Source organism: Equus quagga, chromosome 21 (genome assembly GCF_021613505.1).
Source record: "Equus quagga isolate Etosha38 chromosome 21, UCLA_HA_Equagga_1.0, whole genome shotgun sequence".
Taxonomy (NCBI): Eukaryota; Metazoa; Chordata; class Mammalia; order Perissodactyla; family Equidae; genus Equus; species Equus quagga.
Window position 1 is genome coordinate 3,880,698 of NC_060287.1, and position 23,232 is coordinate 3,903,929.

General features: G+C 34.5%; 1 protein-coding gene across 1 annotated transcript in view; it reads right to left on the bottom strand.

Moving 5' to 3' along the window:
• Positions 1 to 23,232, bottom strand: part of CADM2 (cell adhesion molecule 2) — a 228,445-nt gene that overhangs the window by 87,871 nt on the left and 117,342 nt on the right. The window contains exon 7 of the mRNA XM_046648286.1: positions 1,918 to 2,096. Within this exon, the coding sequence (XP_046504242.1) occupies positions 1,918 to 2,096 (179 nt within the window). The remainder of the gene's footprint in view (positions 1 to 1,917; positions 2,097 to 23,232) is intronic.

Sequence of the window (23,232 nt, forward strand, 5' to 3'; positions counted from 1 at the left end):
CAAAAAGGAAAGCCAGAAATAACTTCTTACAAAGTGCTTAGAGAAGTATTTATTAGAAATATGTCAACTGCCAACTACCTAAAGGTAGCTTGGCTATTTAGGAAATCATGCTGTTGGCTAGCTTGCAAACACTGGGAAAACATATGAATTTTCCCCACTTGAATTACTTTAAAAAAACAAATGAAATACTTTACATCTATTATTCTTTCTCTCACTTCCCTTGTAATTCTCTATATTTTTATGTCATATTGCTTTAGATACAGTGTGACATGCTGTACAACATGCCCCCAGGTGCCCAGAAACTGTTAGGTGAGAGAAGCACTTAGAAAGTTAAGGGTGAATCAGACTTCCCTTTACTTGCATGACTGCATGAGCTAAACATCCAGGTCAGCAGAAACTGAAAGCTCCTCCTGGATCCTGCACTAAGGATCTAACTTATCTTCTTGACACACTCAGTGGTTGTTAGACTCTCAGGCTGGCAGGCTGTGTCTACAGGGTTTACCACATTTAATTCCAATTCGTCAGCCTAATTCAATTAGGCTTATCTTTCCCAAAAGTTGAAATTTCCATAATTTGTGTGATGTTAGAAATTAATTGCTCAGCTCTACTATCTTCAAGATGCTTTTTTGTGGACAGTCGATTCCCTGTGAACCTTCATTCTCGTTCAATAGGAGAGCGGGATTAAGAATTGAGACATTGTATACACTAAAACAATTTGAAAATAGGAAAGTGGTATATTGACTACATATATTATTTTTTCTCCAATTTTGGCCTACATCATAACAGAGTAAATATCTGGGAAAAAACATAAACCAGATTTTTTTTTTTACCTAAAATTAAATCTCTTTGCAAAGAATTAGACTTTACTTCCCAAACTCTTTTTCGGAAAGGTATAGAACTAACAAATGCTTCTAACAGTATTCTATACTTAGATTCACTTAGAAAGATAAATGGACATACTCTCTCCATGATTTCTTGGGTCCATTGGATTTATTAAAGTGTCATGTTTTACACAATATTTGTCTGGAATACTGTAATATTGAGGAACCCAAGACTGGTCTTCGTAAAGGTTTTCTTGGTGAAATATATGAGGGGAAAATGTTACATTCTGTAGTGCCTCTTTCTCTTGGAGATTCACAATGTATCCTGGCATATAAAATAAATTCTGAGATGTCCCGCGATAAAGGAACCTGACTAATTTTGTTTATTGCAATATTTATCAATCTCATAAAAGTTTATCTCCATCTAAAAATATGGTAAAGTTACTTCATAAGCTATCCATTGTGGCTGTTGGAGTTTGGGAAAAACAGAGATCTCTTCAATCTTGGATATTGGTATTTCTTTTTATCATTTTATTATATTTCTTCAAATTGTGAGATTAGTGCAGAGGAGAAAAAATGTGTGTGGATTTCAAATTATTCTTCACAAAAAATTAAGGCAGTTTTCATTAAAATTGTACACCTCTGTCTTTGCTGCATCTCAGTGACATGCTACCATTTTTTTGTGAAACCAGTTATAGTGCTTATAAAGTATATTTTTATGATAATACAACAAAATTAGCTTAAGGGAAATACAGTTTTCATAATTCTGATTTATAAGTAAAGGCATTTATTTGCAAAATAAAAGACATTAATATAATTTACTAGTCACCACCAAAAACTATACAATATGTTTATAATAAAAATATTTTTTGGAAAAATAATTTTTATTTTTAGTTTCTTGTAATTTCATTTTATTATTTTGACTTGGAACATATTAATTGTGAATCTTGGAGATATTTACACTTATGAGAAGTCTTTCTGAAAGAAAAAGAAAACCTGTTTAATTTTGTTTATTATTCTAAATATTTTGTCAAATTTAAACAGTTTTTCAGGTCATTTATTCTTTCATGTATAATGAAATCAAAAAAGTACTCACCGTGTACAATGAGAACATATTCTGCGCTGCTTTGGCCAATGGTGTTTGTGGCTTCGCATCGATAGGTACCATTATCCGTTTTGTTCAGGAAAAGAATGTTTAACTCCCTACCACTCACAACCATTCGGTCAGGATCTGGTAATTCTCCGCCATCCTTTGTCCACAAAACGGGTTCTGGCCTATTGAATTTAAACATACATATAGATAGGAACAATAAGAAATGTTAAATATTCTGTGAATTAAGTAAATCAAGCAATTCATAAATTTTTAACACCCATTTTGTGCATAACCATGTGCTAATTTCTACAAGGCATCGAAAGAACCATCATGCACTCACTCAGAAGATTTGGAGGGATGGTAGATATAATTTAATTCTATTCTGCTTAACTAAGCAGACATGTATTAAGGAACTGATTTGTTGAGTCATTATAGCGGTCACTGATATACAATAGCAGGTCCTGTGGCCCTGATCCTACTGCTAATGCCTCACACCTGCTAGTCTCTGGAGGACTGCCTGTGGGCTATTGGAACAGCCTTCTTCAGAGGTACCTGGAATTATACCTTTGCACCTGGGGCCATCACTGTGGCACACTTTTGCCTGAAACCATGGGAAGCTTCTCTCCCTTACTTCTCCTGCGTTTCTCACCCCGTAAAGATTTTTCCTGACCGTTCTCTCTTTAGTCCCTAGTTTTATTGAGATATAATTGACATAAGACTGTATTACTTTAAGGTGTACAAAATAGTTATTTGATGATTACCACAATAAGTTTCATTAATATCCATGACCTCACATAGTTAGAACTTTTTTTCTTGTCATGAGAACTTTTAAGATTTACTCTCTTAGCGACTTTCAAATATACAACACAGTATTGTTAACTATAGTCATGATGCTGTACATTACATCCTTAGGATTTATTTATCTTATAACTGGAAGTTTGTACTTTTGGACTCCCTTCACCCATTTCCCCTACTCCCCACACTGTGCCTCTGGCCACTTTTATTCAACATTGTACTTGAAGTCCTAGCCACAGCAATTAAGCAGGACAAATAAATAAAAGACATCTAAATTAGAAAGGAAAAAGTAAAACTGTCTCTATTTGCAGATGCCACGGTATATGTAGAAAAGTCTAAAGATGCCAACAAAAAAACTACTAGAACTAACAAATGAATTCAGTAAAGTTTCAGGATACAAAATCGATATACAAAAATCAATTGCATATTTATATACTAACAATGAACTATCAGAAACATAAATTGAGAAAATCAATTTTACAATTGATTTACAATCCCATTTACAATTGCATCAACAAGAATAAAATACTTAGGAAAAAATTTAACCAAGGAGGTGAAACACCTGTAAACTGAAAACTATAAGATACTGACGAAAGAAATTGAAGAGGACACGTATAAATGGAAAAATACTCCATGCTCATGGATTGGAAGACTTAATATTGTTAAAATGCTCATACTACCCAAAGCAATCTACAGATTAAATGCAATCCCTATCAAAATCCCAATGGCATTTTTCAAAGAAATAGAACAATCTTCAAATTTGTATGGAACCACAAAAGGCCCCAAATAACCAATCAACCCTGAGAAAGAAGAAAAAAGCTGGAGGCATCACACTTCCTGATTTCAAACTATATTATAAACCTATAGTAATAAAACAGTATGGTACTGTCATAAATACAGACACATAGATCAATGGAACAGAATAGAGAGCCCAGAAATAAACCCACACATATGTGGTCCATTGATTTTCAAAAAAGGAGCTATGAATATACAATGGGGAAAAGATAGTCTCTTCAATAAATAGTGTTAGGAAAACTGGACAGCCACCTGGAAAGAATGAAATGAACCCCTGTCTTACTACATAATCAAAATGGATTAGAATTGGATGTAACATCCAAAATCATAAATCTCCTAAAAGAAAACATAGGCAGTAAGCTTCTTGACATTGGTCTTGGTGAAGATTATTTGGATTTGACAGCAAAAGCAAAGGAAACAAAAGCAAAAATAAATAAGTGGGACTATATCAAACTAAAGTGTCTCTGCACAGAAAAAGAAATCATTAACAAAATGAAAAGGTAACCTACAGAATGGAAGAAAATATTTTCAAATCATATATTTCATAAGGGGTAAATATCCAAAACATATAAAGAACTCATATAACGCAATAGCAAAAAAATAAACAATTCAATTAAAATATGGGTGGAGGATCCGAATAGATATTTTTACAAAAAAGACATACAAATGGCCAATAGGTCCATAAAAATGTGCTCTATATAACTAGCCATGGTGGAAATGCAAATGAAAATCACAATATGATATCACCTGTTAGAAGGACCATCATCAAAAAATAAGAAATAACAAGCATTGGGGAGGAGGTAGAGAAAAGGAAACCCTTGTGCACTGTTGGTGGGAATGTAAGTTGGTGTAGTTACTATGGAAAACCGTATAAAGGTGACTCAAAAAGTTAATAATAGAAATACGATATGATCCAGCAATTCCAATTCTGTGTATATATCCAAAAGAAATGAAATCACTAGCTCAAAAGGATATCTGAACCCCACGTTCACTGCAGCATTATGCACAACAGCCAAGATAAGGGAGCAACCTAAGTGTCCACTGACGAATGAATGGATAAAGAAAATATATTCCAAATAGAATGAAACATTACTCAGCCATAAAAAGAAGGAAATTTGCCATTTGCGACAACATGGATGGACCTTGAGGGCATTATGGTAATTGAAATAAGTCAGACAGAGAAAGACGAATACTGTACGATCTCACTTATATGTGGAATCTTAAAAAAAACCCAAACTCATAGAAACTGACTTCGCTTTTAATCAAATACTTGCAAAGAATTCCTATCTTAAAATCAGCATTTAGGGAAGAAAAGATAACTGAACCATGGATTTCTGTCTTCCAAGATTGCACAGTCTTTTGTAATTATTAATAATAAGAACGGTTATTAACAATACATACTACCATGTGTTGATAATGGTCGCTATCCTAAATCCTTTACATATATTTTCAATAATCCTCACAAGAACACTTTGTAAATATCATTTTCAAAAATGTAATACATATAAAAATATAGAAGATCAGAGATGTAGCCAAACCCTGGTCTGCCTCCATAGTAAATGCTTTGTCTACTACTGCATGCTTTCTAACTTGATGGATATTTTCCTAGTTCTTCTACGTCAAATTTTTTAATTAAAACATGATTTTATCACATCATTGGAAATTATTTTCAGGAAAGCTTTATTTATTTGTTTATCTTGGTGAAAACTTTGAACTTACATTTTGTTATTGTGAATACAATTAGAGCATAGGTCTTGATATGTGATGGTTTTGATTATGACAGCTCTTCTAAGGCAAAGAAGATATATTTTTATGAAAAAAATTTGTAAAAGAGAGAAAAGTTGTGAACCGAACAATAATAAATGTTGGAAATTGTATCAAACCAACTAGATATGCAAGGTGATAAAAGAATCACTTAGCTTAGTAGCGAAAACACTAGAGAGAGAACAAAGAAGGGAGGGCAATTTTATCAGGACTGGCAGCATGAAACTTTTGAAGGAGCAGGCTATGAAAAACAAATTATCCAAAAATATTTAGTTATCCAAAAATATTGGAAAAATACAATAATTTATATCATCCAGTTATATAGACAACTCACTCTCATAGTATCTTTTATAAGAACCAAATCATTAATACTTCTCAACTTGCTTCATATATTCCATATCCTCTAGTTGCTACTTGAATTTACTAATTCTAATTTTAAAACTGATAGCCTGGATAATCTTGCACCACCTGCATCCTTAGCATCCTTTGAAGCGAGAAAACTGGTGCAATAACGCTATGACTTACCGCACATACCTGAAACATCAGAGATCGTGTTCCGCCTTTATACAAAGTCACACAAGGCAACAGAAGATAACAGCTTCATTAAGGATAATTTGAATTTAGAAGATTTATCCTTAAACTACTACTCACTGGAAGTATTTTGTTATATTAAGAGGGGATACTTTCTTGATGTATAAGTCAGAATTTTGAAACACACACAGATGTGATCAAATGAGTATTCACACATTTCCATACTCAAAATTATACCCCCAAAATCCAAACTGTCATAATTTTTCTCTTCTCATGTTCACAAGCTTTCAGTCACATCTTAAAGCACATGGCTCTGTAAATATGTAATTAAATTTTTATATATATTTTTAAATTGTGTCTAGAAATGAAGTTAAAGATCAAGTTGCCAGTCTATATTTAAAAAATTCTTTTTTCTAAAAAAATAATTTTCTCTTTTAGGAAATAATGGAAAAAACACCTGCAAAAATAGTTAACAAGAGATTACAGCAATGTAAGTCACTGTTGACACTGAACATTGTAGGATTCCTGATCCTCCTCTGTATGGTAAACCTTCAAGGTGGCGAAAACAGATGCAATTATAATGAAACGGAGGTTAGCGTTCATGCATTGATTAAAAATAGTCTACACATATTCCAACTAGTATTTAAAATGTTCAAGCTTCTTAATATCACCATAAAAATATTAAGTGGTTTAGCAAGTCTTGATACAATTTGTGTTTCATCTTAATAAAGAGGGCCCCTAGGCTTTCTCTAATTGGAACCCAGAAATGATTGCATTTCTTGCTCAAATGAATAACAATCTTCCCTGCTGTTCAGGCAACCAAAGGAGATCATTTAAAAAGTGGTTGCAGTCTACAGTTTCTACGTGATAAGGAGGAAAACAAGTAGGAGCTGGACACCCGAGTAACGGGACAGTGGCCCAGCATCCAGCATGAGATAACACTGTGTAACTCTACAGTGAGAATGTTAATATAGCCAATCCAGAGAGTTCCCCAAAACTTTAAAAGCCAGGATTGGTAGAAGCTATATGGAAATCTTCCATACAACATGAAATTTGGTTTGTGTTTTGGTCTACCAAAGCTATAGGACTAAAAAGATGGTCTATTTTCCTGTGCACCTAAAGACATTTTTGTCAGGCGACAGAAAACTACAAGAAAATAGAGAAAAAAAGAAACCAAATATGCTCGTCTATTTATTCCCTTGTATTTTAAGGCCTTGGTGAGGTTGTTTTTATCTTACAAGATTCTTTGAAAACTTGTATTAACTCAGTGTTTTGTTTGTACATATCCAATAAGTGATTCTCCTATATCTTTAACAAATCCTTATTTATAGATTGGTGTTGGAAAGAATTGCCATAACTGTCTCAGACTACCAGTCTATTTAATATCTTGAACTAGATACGAACCTGATTACTAACTTCCACTGAAACTGTCTAGTTGCCCTTTGGGCCATTCTGTAAAGTTGTACCAGTAACAGTCCTTCTAATTCTCCCAATATACCAGATCGTTTACTCCATAGATATTGAATAGAATGGAATCTTGCTTTGCCTTCACGGCTCTCATCCTCTCTCAGGCTCATGCTTGGGAAGCATAAAGAATAAGAGGTTCAGTTATGGAAAAGTCAGTCTCATAATGCAGGTCTTCTAGGGAAAGAATTCTCTTGGTGTCATTGCAGAAATGGACAGGAGTAAAAGATCTTCCAAAGTTTGAAATGGATGCTCTGTCAAGTATCTTACTTTTCCCAAATAGCTATATCCCCTTATAGTTCTGAAGTGTCTTTTCTTTCATAAGCACAAGACAATTTGGGTTTTAGTACTGAAATTAATCTTATGAATATTAAACTTACTTTTCCTAGATGAAAGAAAAAAAGTAAGTCATTGTAATCGCATTCAAGTAAACATCTTGTTCTGACTCAAAGAAAAAAGAAAAACTTGAATACATATCTTACATTTCCTTTAATATAAGAGAAAGCAGGGACTTATGGTTAACAACTTGGTGCCTTATCTACTTACATGGCTCATGAAGCGGACCGATGCCTTCATTTCAGTTTAGAAATTACACAGGCAGCAGTAGACATGATTGAAATTTTCATTCCAGGGACATTTTTTAAAAGCCTAATTCCCCTATAAATTTCGTGTGATATTTCCACTCTAATGTGAAAGGTGCTAGGAGTCGTGTAAACATCTTGGATCTCCTTTTATGATTTAAGCAAAAACATTTAAATCAAGAAATTATACCAGAGAGCCTATGCATAAAACTCTCAGTGTTTATGTTATCAAATTTTAGAGAAATGGAGGGAGGGAAATTAAATGCAAATTAACTGACAACTGCGTTTGAAATTGAGGTCAAGTAGAAGGAAAGATGTTGAGCAAACTCTGGTCTACGAAGCTCTCCATTGGGTAGATTGAGACTGCATCCATAAACCACAGCCCAAACATAGCTAACCCAGTGAGGAGAAAGAAGAAGAAAAGAAAAAAAACAGGAGAAAACCCAGAAGCTGGGGTTGCTTGTTCCTTTTTAAAATTTAAGATATAAAGCAAGTTCAAGGAGTAGCCTTTCTTAAAGCTGTGAAACCAATTCAAAATATAATGTTAAGGGCCGGCCCGGTGACACAGCGGTTAAGTGCGCACATTCCACTTCGGCTGCCCAGGGTTCGCTGGTTTGGATCTCAGGTGTGGACACAGCACCACTTGGCACGCCATGCTGTGGCAGGCGTCCCACATATAAAGTAGAGGAAGATGGCCACGGATGTTAGCTCAGGGCCACTCTTCCTCAGCAAAAAGAGGATTGGCAGCAGATGTTAGCTCAGGGCTAATCTTCCTCCAAAAAAAAAATATACATATATATAATGTTATAATGAGTCTCTTTCGGAAGCAAAGGATGTGGTTGCTAAACAGAAAGAAATAGAAAGGGATTGCATGTGGAGCTATTTACTACACTGATCATTTCAAATTAAAGGTACACAAAGGGTTATTTTAATATTGAGTATCCAACAAGATGTTTCAGAACATAGTTTGTAAATAGCATTCTATATATATTCAAAGACATATTTTTAATTGCTTTAAAAATACTAATCTAGGCCCTTGGAGGGCAGGCACATCAAGCTGTGATTTTTCCACAGATTTGATTGTTATGCAACTTAATTGTAATGAAACTTGTTTTCCTTTTATTCCTGATATTGATTTCATACTTTTTATGAGAGCAATTCTTAAAACATGAAATAACTTTTACTATTAGCCAAGTTAACTTTGAATGTTTTACTTATCACAATTGAGGTTCATTGTAAAACATAATGAAACATTTATGTGTCTGTCTTTATAGATACAGTTTTGGTCAAGGGAAAACAAAACTTGAGAAACATTTAGGGAAGAATAATCTTCAATGAGTCTCGGTGGGTTTAATTACTAGAAAATATTCTACTCTTACACTAATATCTTAAGACAGACAGACCATTGAATTTTGTTGATGTTGTTGTTAAAGTATACCGATATATTCTTGACTAGATACTGCATGAGTTTACATATTTATTATCTACCAATTATCTATAAACCAATCTGCACAAGTTTTTGAACCAGGAATAAGAGGGATATAAGGAAAATAAAATAAATATCTTCTCTCTGTAATATGACACTTTAGTAGTTTATGTAAGATATATGCCATCAACCATAACACTTGGCAGGACATGGTAGGTGGCATAAATAAATTATACAACATCATAAAGATTCATCATACCTATATTAGGGACATTACAACTGGCTTACAACTCTTTATTAGTGTCTTTAATTATTGTAGGATTTGAGTGGTAGAAATAGAAGATGCCAACTCAAGAGGAGTCAGAACCCTGGGTAGGATGCTTGGGCTTCAGAGGCCATATTGTTGAATAGATGAATTTAAATACGAGTGCCAAGAAAAGAAAAGAGGGTTGTTAGGTAATATTGTTATTGGCTGAGATAACAAATTAAGAAAGGCGAAGTTAAAAGCACTTTATATAATAACTGAGTTGGGAGGAATAATATCAAAAGTCAATTTATTAGCTACTATGAAGAAACAGGGCTAAGTATGCTCAGAAGGAGTTAGTCCAAGACAAAGTTTATAGGACAAAAGTTGAACATAAAAAAGTCTTATTTTGTTATTAGACCAGAAGACTGATGATGACATTAATATGGAAGAGAGAACGACAGGTGGTTAGGAACATTCTGGTCATAAAAGGGGGCATGGACAAAATGGGGAAGGTTGGAGTAGAGATGTGGAAGGAAAAAAAAAACCTGTACATTTAAACCTGTATATTCTCTAGCCTGGCATTCAAGCCAGGCTAAAAAATATAGACTTTCATGAAAAATAAAAATACTTTGCTAAGGTTTTTAAGAAGTGAGTATTCCTGATCAGAGTTTTCTTTAAGTATACTAATATGAAATATCTGAGAAAGAAAATTCAATGAAGAGACCATATAGAGAGTTCTGGAGAGAGAAAACAAGGTCCTATGTGAAGTTGAAGTAATAATAAAAGAAAGCACAGAGTATTAGAAGATAATAGAAGAGCTCTTGGGAAAGTAAACATTACGTTTTGGAGCTAGAAATGTATGACATTAATGAAGAGAGAGAGAAATTCTCTCTATAATGTTCAGTCTGTATCAGAGGAACAATCTCAGTCCTAAATATGAAAAAATAACGATGCAAAAGCAACCAAACAAACAAATGAATGAATAAACAAACAAAACAGAAACTGGGATGAAAACAAATTGAGACATAGCAGAAAGGGAAAGTTGGTGATTTCAGTTTCAGAAATGCTAAATTCAAATGCTAGAAGAAAATCAAGAGATATATCTCTATCCAGCAATAAGGAAATGAGAAACTAGAAATCAGAGCAGAGGGCAGGACTGGAGTTTTTACAGACAGATTAGAGCCAAGCAGACTTCAAAGCTCAAGAAAGGGAAAAAAGTGCAGATTACCAAACATCCTGGAATACTCTTACTTAGAAGCCAAGAAGTCAAAATAAATTGATGTCATAGGAACAAGAAAGAATCTCTTTAATTATTCATTGACCTAAACATTTACAGTTATAACCCATCCAATACCTGGACCTCTCAGTTCCCTGACCCTCTCATATCCAATAATTATTTTGTCAGCCCCACTGCAGTTGTGATCACACACTAAACCTTGTCATCATCATTTCAGTACCTTAAAAATTTCAGTTTTTCCAATCACAGTCTCTCATCTTTTCAGCTCACTATTCAGCTCCTCATCAAACTCAAATCCTAACTAATGAACTCACCATTTATTTCCCTTTATTCTTCAATCCCCTCCTACTGTACTTCTCTCTTTAACCAGTCTTACAATGCAATCAATATTTTTTTTCTTTTCCCCACCCATTGCGCTTATCTGGTTAATTCCCAGCCCTGGTGAACCCAACTTTTCCATCATCTCTGTGTCTTTATCAGAACATCAAAACAAACTCAAGAAAAAATGAGGAGAGGGTATATGGTTTGTTTGTTTTTTTAAATACTCTTGTTGAATTTATCATGCAAGAATGCACATGAAGAGCAATGAGAAAGGTGATTTTACTATGTGCATCTTATTAAGTTTAATGAGAAGATAACATTTTCTTAAGTGCTGGAAGTACAGTGCTGAATACCAGCTGATTTTTGCTCTTGTGAAGCTTCTTCTTATTTAATTGAAGTAACATCAGTTTATAACATTATATAAATTTTAATTGTACATCACTATATTTCGATTCCTATGTAGATTACCTCATGTTCATCATCCAAAAACTAATCATAATCCATCACCACACACACATGACTAATCTTCCTTTCCTTCTCCTCCCTTCTCCTCTGGTGACCACCAGTCCAAACTCTGTCTCTATGTGATTGTTTGTTGTTTTTATGTTGTACTTCCCATACAGTATTCGACTTTCTCCCTCTGACTTATTCGCTTAGCATAATACCCTCAAGGTCCAAACACATTGTCACAAATGGCCAGATTTCACTGTTTCTTATGGCTGAGTAGTATTTCATTGTGTATAAATACCACATCTTCTTTATCCATTCATCCCTTGATAGGCACTTAGGTTGCTTCCAAGTCTTGACTATTGTAATCACTATTCAGTGCTGAGGTGAACGTGGGGTGCATGAATCTTTACACATTCATGTTTTTATGTTCTTGGGATAAATATCCAACAGTAGAATAGCTGGATCCTATGGTAGTCCTATTCTTAAGTTTTTGAGTACTCTCCGTACTGTTTTCTATAGTGGCTGCACTAGTTTGCACTCCCACCAGCAGTGCATTAGAGTTGCATTCTCTCCACATCCTCTCCAACACTTGTTATTTCCTGTCTTGTTAGTTATAGCCATTCTGATGGAAGTGAGGTTATATCTCATTGTAGTTTTGATTTACATTTCCCTGATAGTTAATGATGTTGAACATCCTTTCATGTGTCTGTTGGCCATCTGTATATCTTCTTTGGAGAAACGTCTGTTCAGATCTTTTGCCCATTTTTTAACTGGGTTGTTAGTTTTTTGCTGCTGAGATGTATGAGTTCTCTCTATATATTTTGGATATTAACCCCTTATCAGATATATGGTTTGCAAATATCTTCTCCCAATTGTTCGGTGGTCTTTTCATTTTGTTGATGGTTTCCTTTGCTGTGCAGAAGATTTTTAGTTTGATGTAGTCCCATTTGTTTATTTTTTCTATTCTTTCCCTTGTCGGGTCAGACAAGGTACTTGAAAATACACTGCTAAGACAATGTCAAACAGCGTACTGCCTATGTTTTCTTCTACAAGTTTCATGGTTTCAGGTCTTACATTCAAGTCTTTAACCCATTTTGAGTTAATTTTTGTGTATGGTGTAAGATAATGGTCTACTTTCATTCTTTTGCCTGTGGCTGTCCACTTTTCCCAGCACCATTTATTGAAGAGACTTTCCTTTCTCCATTGCATGTTCTTAAGAAAGATGATTTTAAAGTAACGTATATTTCATTACTGTGTCTTTGAATATTTCATTTTTTTAAAAAAAGGTTTTGCTTTTGTGACGTGGAAATATGCCTCATTATTATAAATGTTACTTAGAATATATAATTAGATCTACACATTTCTGCCTTCCGTAACTCTTTAAGATAAAATTTAAAATATAGTTTTTTGCAAAATCTTTGTTTCAATACAGGTAGTACCATCATTTTTTAAGTTGGCTCTGCCCTAACATTTCAAATATTTAAGGCTGGAATAATACAGTAAATGAAGAAGAGGTTTGAATAAATTACCTAGATGAGGAAAATACTTTAACAACATCTCTTTTAAATATGTCATTTTCCAGTATGTTTCTAGCCTGTTGCAGTTACTTGTACTGATTTGTTTAATAAGTATGTCTTTGTGTTTTTGTGTGTGAGAAAGAGAAAAAAAGTAAGATGACTCTAGCTTTTTTCCTCATTGGTCTCCACTCCCTTCTGCTTTTAGTGGTTCCTGGATGTGTTCTTCAATCTTGCTCTATCCTCATAATTCTTATGTAGCTCGTCTTTGCTCAGCATAGATATGATATTTCCCATACCTGCATTATTCTTTTTATTAAAAGCAATGAATCTTTCTTCCTTTGATTTCCTGTTTGAGAATCCCAGTGATTGCTGTTGAAAGGCTCAACAAGGAAAGCCCCTACTCAAATAGCACCATTAGTACTTCTATCTTAGAGGGTCAAAGGTATTTAATGGAGTAATAAGTGAAATCAGTTTGAAGTGGAAAATTCAAACCTACTTATTCCATTAAATTGCAAGTTGAAATTCTGAGTTTATCTACTCATGTAAATTCCTGAAGTCAACTATTGCATTAGTATAGTGTCAAGTAGGAGGCCCATTAAAGGTTAGACTTAGATGGGACAATGACATCAACGTTAACTCCATCATTAGATTTAAAACTTCAGTAGCAAATAAGAAATGGACTTTTATCCTGACTAATCTGAGCATATACTACTTGATTCTGACTTTCTCAGGCACTTCTTGCCTCCAAGGTTAGAAGCTTATAGTAGAAACAGAGAATAACCTATATGCAAGAGGCAAGTGCTCTTTAGAAGACTTGAAAATAATGGCATTTTGTGGAATGCCTGTGAAATCCTGGACCACTGATAAGGCAGTGTTCATTGATGATTATTTTAGCACTTTTGAGAAACAAAGCAGTCACACTGCAAACTGTAATTCCAGCCAATTTATGGCACAACAAATAAAAGATTATCCCTGGAAAAGACAAAATTGCTATGATCCTGAAGGAGTGACAGATTTTAGCACTGAAAGAAAACTATTCAAGACTGTGAATGCTTAAATACATAAATCTCCCAAGGACTTTGTGCTAAAGTGAAACAATTACCCACACCTTATCTAGACTTAACATTTCCGTTCTTTGGTAAACACAGAATATTAATTCCTGGTTAAAAGATCAAGAAATCTTGAGTAAACATCCATTCCCTCATTGAAGCAATAAGTCGCTCTGTGTATGTACCTTAAGCTTAAAATCTCTGTGATATATTTAAAAATGATTTCTTAAGAAAATAATTTTTCAAACTATTTGAAACTTAATAGCTCCTGAAAACCTTCTTTGACTAAGCTAGACTTCGGAACATTTTCATGTCTTTTAAATCAAGAACTTAGGAGTCTGAGTTTCTCAGCATCTGCCACTTTATCAACCTGTGTACATTATAAGGACAATTTGATGCCATATAAAATGTATCTACATGCATCCTAATCAGTCAGATGCCTGAAAACCATTCAGTTCAAGGGCACTTTACAATGATGGGGTCCTATTTTCCTTATAAGAGTTACTTTACAATCCATTACTTCCACTACTATAAAATAGTGCTAATTAACCTTATAAGATCTAATACTTATGTTAAACACGGTGCCACCATCACAGAACTGCTTCTGCTCCATGACTTGCTTCTTTGATAGTAAAACCAATGGTCTTGGAAAAGTAAAAGCAAAATGCACATCATTTATCTGGTAGCTGGGGAATTAAATGCTCCATATACGTAAAAGCTGAAGATAATTGAAATTTAAGACAAAATTTGAAAATATATTTTAATCATTTGGATGAAATGCTTCTCAAAGGATTTCATTTCTGCATTATTAAACAGAACATTCTTAGTGTCATTTCACTGCTTTCTTGGCGCTAAGATCTCTCCAGTTTGAACGTATATTTTGGGATAGTGATGGTTTTAGAGGAACTGAAGTGATTGGGACTTAGCATGCCAAGACCCAGCTTCACCACAGTTGGTGTTAGTGCAACGGCTTTCAAACCTTTTGAGGTGTGACCTATACTAAAAAATAGATTTTACAGCCTTACACTTGTACAAACACAGGAAAGAAACGCTTGCTCTGTCAAAGGTGCTGTGATATTTGCATCACTTTTCTTTACTTTCTTTCATTCTCTGTATTTTTCTTTCCTGTTGTATTTTCTATTTTATTTTTGGTCTTAAAAAGTGGTTTCTAAATTGATCTTATGGCTTATTAATAAGCCACAACCAGCAGCTTGAAAAACCCTGCACTTGTGACCCACAGGGAGAGCTCCTGAGACCTGTAGCTCTCCCCTCCCCGTGCGGAAATCCCAGCTGCTGTATTTTCCACCTTCCTTCTTTCTGGTCACCTCCCTGCGTCCATCCCGGTACTTGTAGTCGTGAGCGGTGGTGCTGAAGTCCCTCCCAGCTCATAATTTCGTGGATGGGCACAAGTCACAACAGTTGCTGCTCTCTTCTCCTGCCTTTTTAATTTTGTCTGTTTCTCTTTTTGTTCCTTTCCTGAAGCATCCCAGATATTTCTGATAGTGTGAATTTGCAAGTGTTGGGCTTAAGGCCATTATCGATCACCGACAGATTCTTCTAATTGGAAACATTTGTAAATGTTCATATTTTCTATAATTTGGGACACTGTTTGCTGTTTAAATATTTTTTCAAACTTTGAAGTTTAGGGCCTTCTGTATGATTGAGGTTATACCTGGAAAATTGAATTAATAAATACCATACATTGTAAAAGTACATATGATGCAAGAAAATTTCCTTAATTTTTTGAATAAATGCCTTTTCGAGGAATAAAAATTTTCTGTTTCACCATCAATTGAAATAATACCAAATATCTGCAAATGATTCTGAATTAATTTTATTTTTCACATTTTGCTTCCTCTCTACATATTACACAACAGTGATGGTCAAAATATTTAGCACAGACACAGAATAATGCACTTCTCAGTAAGTTGACTGGTGACTGACTACCAGAAAGAGCTTAGCTCTGACATTAGGACACATATTATGGGAAAAAAATGACAAAGAAAAAACAAATCTTATTGAACGGCACTTGGTGAGCAATGGCTAACATTTTCCTTATTCAAGATGAAGTATAGTATTTCAGCTTTTTTAATGTTATGAGTGATTTTTGTTTCTGCAATTTTCCTCCAATTACCATTTTGATGACTTTGTTTTTATAGAAACACAAATGCAATGTTTATGGATTTTTAAATGAGGAGTAAAATACTTAGAAGTAATCTCATAATTAGTATATAAAAACTAGAGATTTTTAAACCCATGAACCCAAAAGCGAGTGTCTTGAAAATCTAGTCAATGTATCTGGTCGTGTCCTTCCACAATGGTGTCTTAACATATTGAGACATTTTCCTGTTAGAGTTTCCCCCTGAACATTTACATAATCCCTCAAAATAATTGGCTTTTTGTTGCAAGAAAACTGCTTACCTGGAAATGTTCAAAAAAGTACATTTCCTCTATGGAGCTATAATCGTGGTTCTGCAAGCTCTTGTGGGACTTCCACAAGACATAGGAACGTTTAATTGGAAATGATTGAGTGCCCAACATACCGCAGACGCCCAGCCTAAATAACAGCAGTGGGATTACTGAGAGTCAGCTTCTTGTTTCAAAACAAACCCAAATATATTCTGTCTCATTTCCAAGATAACCACTTATGTGTTTTCAGACAGTCAACGTGTGATTAAATTTTGAAGCCATGAGATGGAAGCAAAAGACCATATGGGCCTCAGAAAAGGAACTCAGATGGGAAGGACAGCACATGGATATATTTCTAAAAATTACAAAAACTTAGAGCTAATTTCCCAATATTTTACTTCTGAAAACATTTTAGAAGAAACTATGTTGCCTTAAACTTTAATTGAGACAATTTCGCATCTTTCTAGATATCAGAATATAAGGGAAAAAAATCTAAATGCTCTGTAACTTTTATTATCCAAGGACTGCCTATGTGAGAATATTTATATGAGAGCCCTTATTATGTTTATTCCACCAATTCTTTTGGTGACATAATAAGCACAGTATTGAACAAGAAAGACATAGTTTTGAGGAGTGTTTTCTTTTAACTTTCCACTTATTCTACTTACTAAGGCTTCCCACTGTACTCCATTGCATTGGTATTGCTTTGTAGTTGTAACCTGTAGTCTTAATCTTCTCAAAGATACATAAAATTAAGAAAAAACAAACCTGTCTTTGAAAACAAATATACGTAACAATAAAATAATTCTTATATACATAGCCATAAAATCTAGGAAGAAACTATCTTGATATATTTAGAAACTCTTTAGATAATATTTAGATATGCTGACACAGGTTTGAGCTTACATAACTGGAAATATTTTGTTTAACTATTTGGTTGAAATATGAGCTTTCCTAGTAGTTCATGAGAATTCTCTTGCTCTTGACAACTTCACCATGTTATTGTGAAAAATAAATATGAAAGGAGAATTGAAAACACTGGGTAAACAAGAAAACACAAACATCAGTGTTGTTAAAACTTTAAAAAAGCATGTTTGTAATCCTAATTCTACCGTTTATCAGCTGTGTCACTGGAAGAGGTCACACAACCTCCACAAGACTTGTTTTCCTCATCTACACAATGGAAACGATAAGAATCTTTGTAAACCTTTTACAACAGGATAGTTGTGTGGTTTAAATAAGGCAATAAGCATGAAAGAACTTGGAAGACTATGCCCAAATGAGGTTTAATACCTCCCAGACCCTGGGTTCTCAACTGCTCCTGAGCCATGAATTTACTTAGTCTGGGTTGTTTAATGCTTCCAGGTCGCCTGCTTGGGCTTTCTGTCAAAACCCGCTAACTAGTTAGTCTCTTTCATCTCCACAGACCTGCTCTAGAGAGTAGCCTTTTCCACATTTGTGGAACCAGAACTCGTTCTCTACTGCTTCCAGTCCTTTCCAATTGTTCTAGAAAATTTTCTACCTTAACACTACAAATGAGCTATTCCTGTGGCTCAGGATTTTCCAGTTTCCCATTTCTAGCTAGATTACATTTTACCCTCTGACAGGGGTGCATGCCTCTGCCTCTGATCTCTGCAGTTTATTATCAGTATTTAACTTCAACTGTGATAGCCACGAGCTCTCTGTTTTGCTGACTTTAGCCTGGATTCCTTTGCTCTTCAAACATGCTTTTAAAAGTCACAGACCATCATAACTAACATGTGTTTATTCTGCTTGGAACCTTGAATTTCAGAAACACAGAAGAAATCTGTGATAATAATTCAGTTTCCAGGGTTGCCATGGTAGCCCATTATCAGCATGTGTATTAAATATACAATTAAGACTTCCGAGTTTAAAACCTGGTGAGATACACTGTAGTTCTTTGACAAAATAATAATTTATCATCATCCTTTGGTTATTATTTTGTTATTTATTGTGAAATGATGGAGGCAGAACTTTCATATATACTGTCATTAATCTTCAAAACAATTTGTTTACTAGATTTTATTTTCTTAATATTAGAGAATAAAAACATACTTGGTGTACAAGAGTGAACCCTAATGTCAACTCTGTGGGGTGATACTGATGAGTCTATGTAGGTTGATCATTTTTATACATGTACCACTGCTGTGTGGGATGTTGATAGTGGGGGAGCCTGTACGTGTGTGGAGACAGGGTGTATATAGGAGCTCTGTACTTTCTATTTAACCAGTGTGAACCTAAAACTACTCTAAAAAATAAAGTATAGTAATTTAAAAAAAAGACTTGGTGTGGTTAAATGACTTGCTTAAGACCACTCAGGCCAGAGAGATCCACAGATTTATAATCCAAATCTACATCTGTATTTCTCTTTCTACTGTGCTACGTGAACTTTTGTGTCCAGAGCAAGACAGTTTATGTATTATATCTGAACGTAAACACAGACCTTGACAGTTGCTTAGACGGCTTTCTACAGCGTAGAGGGCAGGAGAGAGAAAAATATTCTATAATTAACATCTGTTGTGCATTAGGTCAAATCACATAAAATTGCTATTATTGTAGATCAACATTCTTTTTTCAAAATTCATATTTTGTCCTTAAACATTTCACTCTGGAAGGTAACTTGCCATCTTTAACTCCTGGTTTGTTTTGTTGTTTCTTCTGGCTGTGATTGAATTGTATGACAATTAGTAAATAACCCGTGATTTGTAAAAAGGCACATATTAGTCTGAGAAAACTGATGATATAAAACTGTTTTCCCTTAAAAAGTATTTTGCACCTGATTTTTTAAATGTCTATTATGCTAGTAGGAAAATGCATCAATACATTTTTATCAAATTTCTTCTTAAATTCTTGATCATTTCAACAACGGATGTGTAACTGTTCCTGTAAAACACCTCACTAGCTGTTATACAGGATGTGATCTGTCTTTCTAAGGATTAAAATCTTTCTTCTTGTACAGAATAGGGATGTTATGTGCATTGCAATTATGTATACTAGATTTATGCCAAGAACATAAGAAAACTCGTGGTTACCAGTAGGTAAAATTAAGTACAACATAAACATCATGCTGGATACACAGAAAAATTTATCAATACCTATAACTATTTTCTTTTACAGAATAAATGCCAAATACATATTTATTTGACTGAAATGTCCCATTTATTTTCTGAAGTAAATTGACAAAGTGTTAAACATTTGATTAAAATGAATGATAATTCTTTAGTTAGTGCATGTGGGGGGCGACACCACATCTTTTCAGGTCATGACTTTAATGTAATATAACAGCTTTTTTTCCCCCCTCTATTTCTATAAATTGAGAATTCTGCTGCCTGAAAGCTGTCTGGGAATTCAGCCAAAGAAAGAAGAAGGCTGCAAAAACCCTGGGGACTTGAAAGAAAAGTGGTTGGCATTAGCTCGGTCCTCACTTTAAACTAAAATTAAAACAATAGACAGACATGTACAGTAATCTCTCTTTTAAGGAAAGAACAGAATGCCTCTATAGTAATGTCAAGTGGAACAATTTGGTCCTGGCCCAAGTTATGCAGCTGTTCCACAGGAAAATAGCAAAAGCCTTCAGTCCAAAGCAGGCAAATAAGCCCTGATTGTTCATAAACAGTCACTGGGGCCCTCACATTTAGAACAAGGAAAACAACATTAGCACACAGGAGCCCAGGTTAGCAACATGATTCTCAGGATGAGTTGAGCCACACCATCATTTTGCGATTTATACAAAAGATAGTGGTGTTATTTTGTTTTCTGTCAATATGCCTAATAACCACAAATAACTCTTTCTTCAGGAAATCATGAATTGGTCAAACAATTTTTAAGAAACAATAAAGATTTGGTCATGGACTAAAGATATTACTTAAGTCAGCTACAGATGTAAAAGAATCATATATCTGTCATCCATTTCTGATTCCTACCTGCTCCTTAAAGGCGGATCAGGTAAATGGCAAAGACAATAGAAATTAAGTGTTTCAAGAGCCAGTCGGAAGCTAAGCCACAGTGGTGCTTCTCAGTGGTTCCAAAGTAAGCTAGAGAGTCAAGTAAAATAGCTGCAAAGTCATGGATGGAACTTTGACAGTAAAATAGGAAATATGAACCTGCCCATTGGGTATATGTGATAGCGCACACCTCATTTTCACTCCCACTCTTTACAGGCTCTTTTGATTCTATCTTAAAATACGGGCAGTCTCTATTATTTATAATTTTAAAACTTCCATTCAGCATAATTTCTTTTCTCATCTCTCTTCCACTTTTCATGATTCATTTTATGAAATGGTTGATCTCTCCATTATCTTTACTTCCCCACCACCTACTGACTCCCTGAGTAATCCATTTCAATTTGCCTTCTCTTCTCTTTCCTCTAGTGAAACTGTTTTCTTTATGATCAGTAACATTTCCTTCTGGGTAAATCCAGTGATTTCTTTTTAGTCTTCCCTTGTTTCTTGTCCTGTGTGCCTCATCTGGCACTGTTGGAGATATAAACTAAAGAGAGGCTAGAAATTAGGCTGTCTTTAAAGAGGTTAATGCTTTCATTTATTGGAAATGATAGTTACTTTGAAAATGTAGAAAAGTGGATTGTAAGATGATTAGAAAGGACCTAAGAAAAGCAGTAATCTAAAGGCAGGATGGAATCAGAGAAGTTGGCTATATGCTTAATGTCAATGGCCTGATAGTCTACAAAGAAAGAAAATGGTAAAAGGGAAGTTGGGAATGAGGATACAATACAAGGGAATAAGTTGATACACATTGATTTGTGGACCATAGCATATAGATTCTAACATAGGGAACTATAAGGATAAAGACAGACTATAATGACCATTTTAACCCTTATGGAGCTTAGGAAATAATTGCCAGAAGATACTATACTAATTAGAGATTTTTATATGGCTATAAACTCATGATAGAAATGGTTAGTTTGATGGAAATTTGGCAGGTTTCCAGAGAGAGCATAAATATAGAAGAAAGCCTGATAAAGGAGGATGGCAGCAGTAAAATACGTCTTGAGGCTAGCCAGTTCTTCACCTTAAAGTAGGCAGGGGTTCAACTTTAGCACTGGGGGTTATTGGGGGGTCCATGCTAGTTTTTCAAAAGTTACTTTGGCTAACAGAGGTGACAATTTTGACTCAGCAATGGAAGTAGCAGAAAATAGCTGAAAGAATGTAAGATTTAGGCAACAATTGAACTGAGTTTAAATCCTGACTTATCTATTTTAAATGTGAATGAATCAGGAAAATTTGGTTGACATCATTGAGCTTTCTTTAGTTTTCTCTTCTGTAAAATAAGAAGACTTTCTTATTTCCTTTCTCTATTTGCAAAGTGATATGAATCAGGATCTTTCCAAGAAAGGCGACATTTTCTATTATCTAAACTTCCAGAACCTTTATATTCTTAAACAAAATAAATAAATAAGAGATTATTGCACTTTTCATTCATCTGCAATGCAGAAGAGGATTACATCCCCAAGCCATTTCCAGGTAGCTGAAACAGAGGCCCACAACAAGGCCCACCTATTCAACCAATCTGAGCGGAGGGAAATGCGCAACTTACATAACTCACAATCTAATTATTCTCATAAATAAAATGCCGTTTCTACCATTTGGAGTGCATGTGGAGTCAAAGAGGAGATCACTGACAGGGAATTAGATGCTCTTTGAGCAGGGATGTATTTATTTCCAAACATTCTGTGTATACATCGCCCATCTTCACCCCATTTAATTACATGAGTTGTACACACATTCCAAATGTACACATACGTGATTTGGGGCAGATCAATGTAGAGAAGGTAAAAGCAAAAACATTTGCTGTGCCCTGATCCTGGTCACGTTCCTTCCTGTCCCCATATGCTGACCCCTCAGGTTATAAGGAAGATCAGAAACAAACAGAGCAAAAAGAGAGAAAGATGATGAACACACAGAGTTGGAAAATAAGTGAAAGGAACAGGAGTGCAGATGGAAGGAAAACAGACGAAAAGTTTCTGGTGTTAGATACATAAAATCAGGAGTAAGGAAATGAGGATTTAAGTATATCTAAAGCCGACTAGAGTCTATTACATTTCTTTCCCTGGTTGAAGTACTGAACTTGCAGCCAAAAGCTGTTGTTGAAGCTTTAACGCTAAAATGCACTGTCACGTTTAGATAGCATACTGCAGTGGAAAACTGTTTTCTATAAGCAGTTTAAGCTTATCAGAAGGTAAGAACTATGAACGTGAATTGTGCTGGATATATGTAGTAAAGCTACTATGAAAAAAATGTGTCTTTTCAAGGTCTAAAATGCCTTGAATATTTCTTAAAAGATAGAAGAAAAATAATGGATTAATTGACAAAATGCTTTTTACATCAGTATCTTTGTATCTCTAGAAAATAATTACTGGATGAGAGAACAGTTTTAAAATATCAAAACAGTGATTAAAAAAAGTGTGAATTCACTTAGTATGTTAAAAAGTATAATATATACCATACAATTTAAGAAGTTGAAATTACAGCCTTCTCCCTTAAAACTCTTTTAGAAAAATTCCTCGCGGGAAAATACGAAATCTACACTTAAATAGCACGTATTATTAGAAACAAAGTTTTGCTAATTTAACTTGATTTGCACAGAAGCTATCTCATGTAGTTATTTACAGAGAACAATTAAATTTTCCTTATTAAAATATAAAGAGAAATGCAAATCCATAGGAAGCTTTTTAAGAATCAAATGTTACTTTAC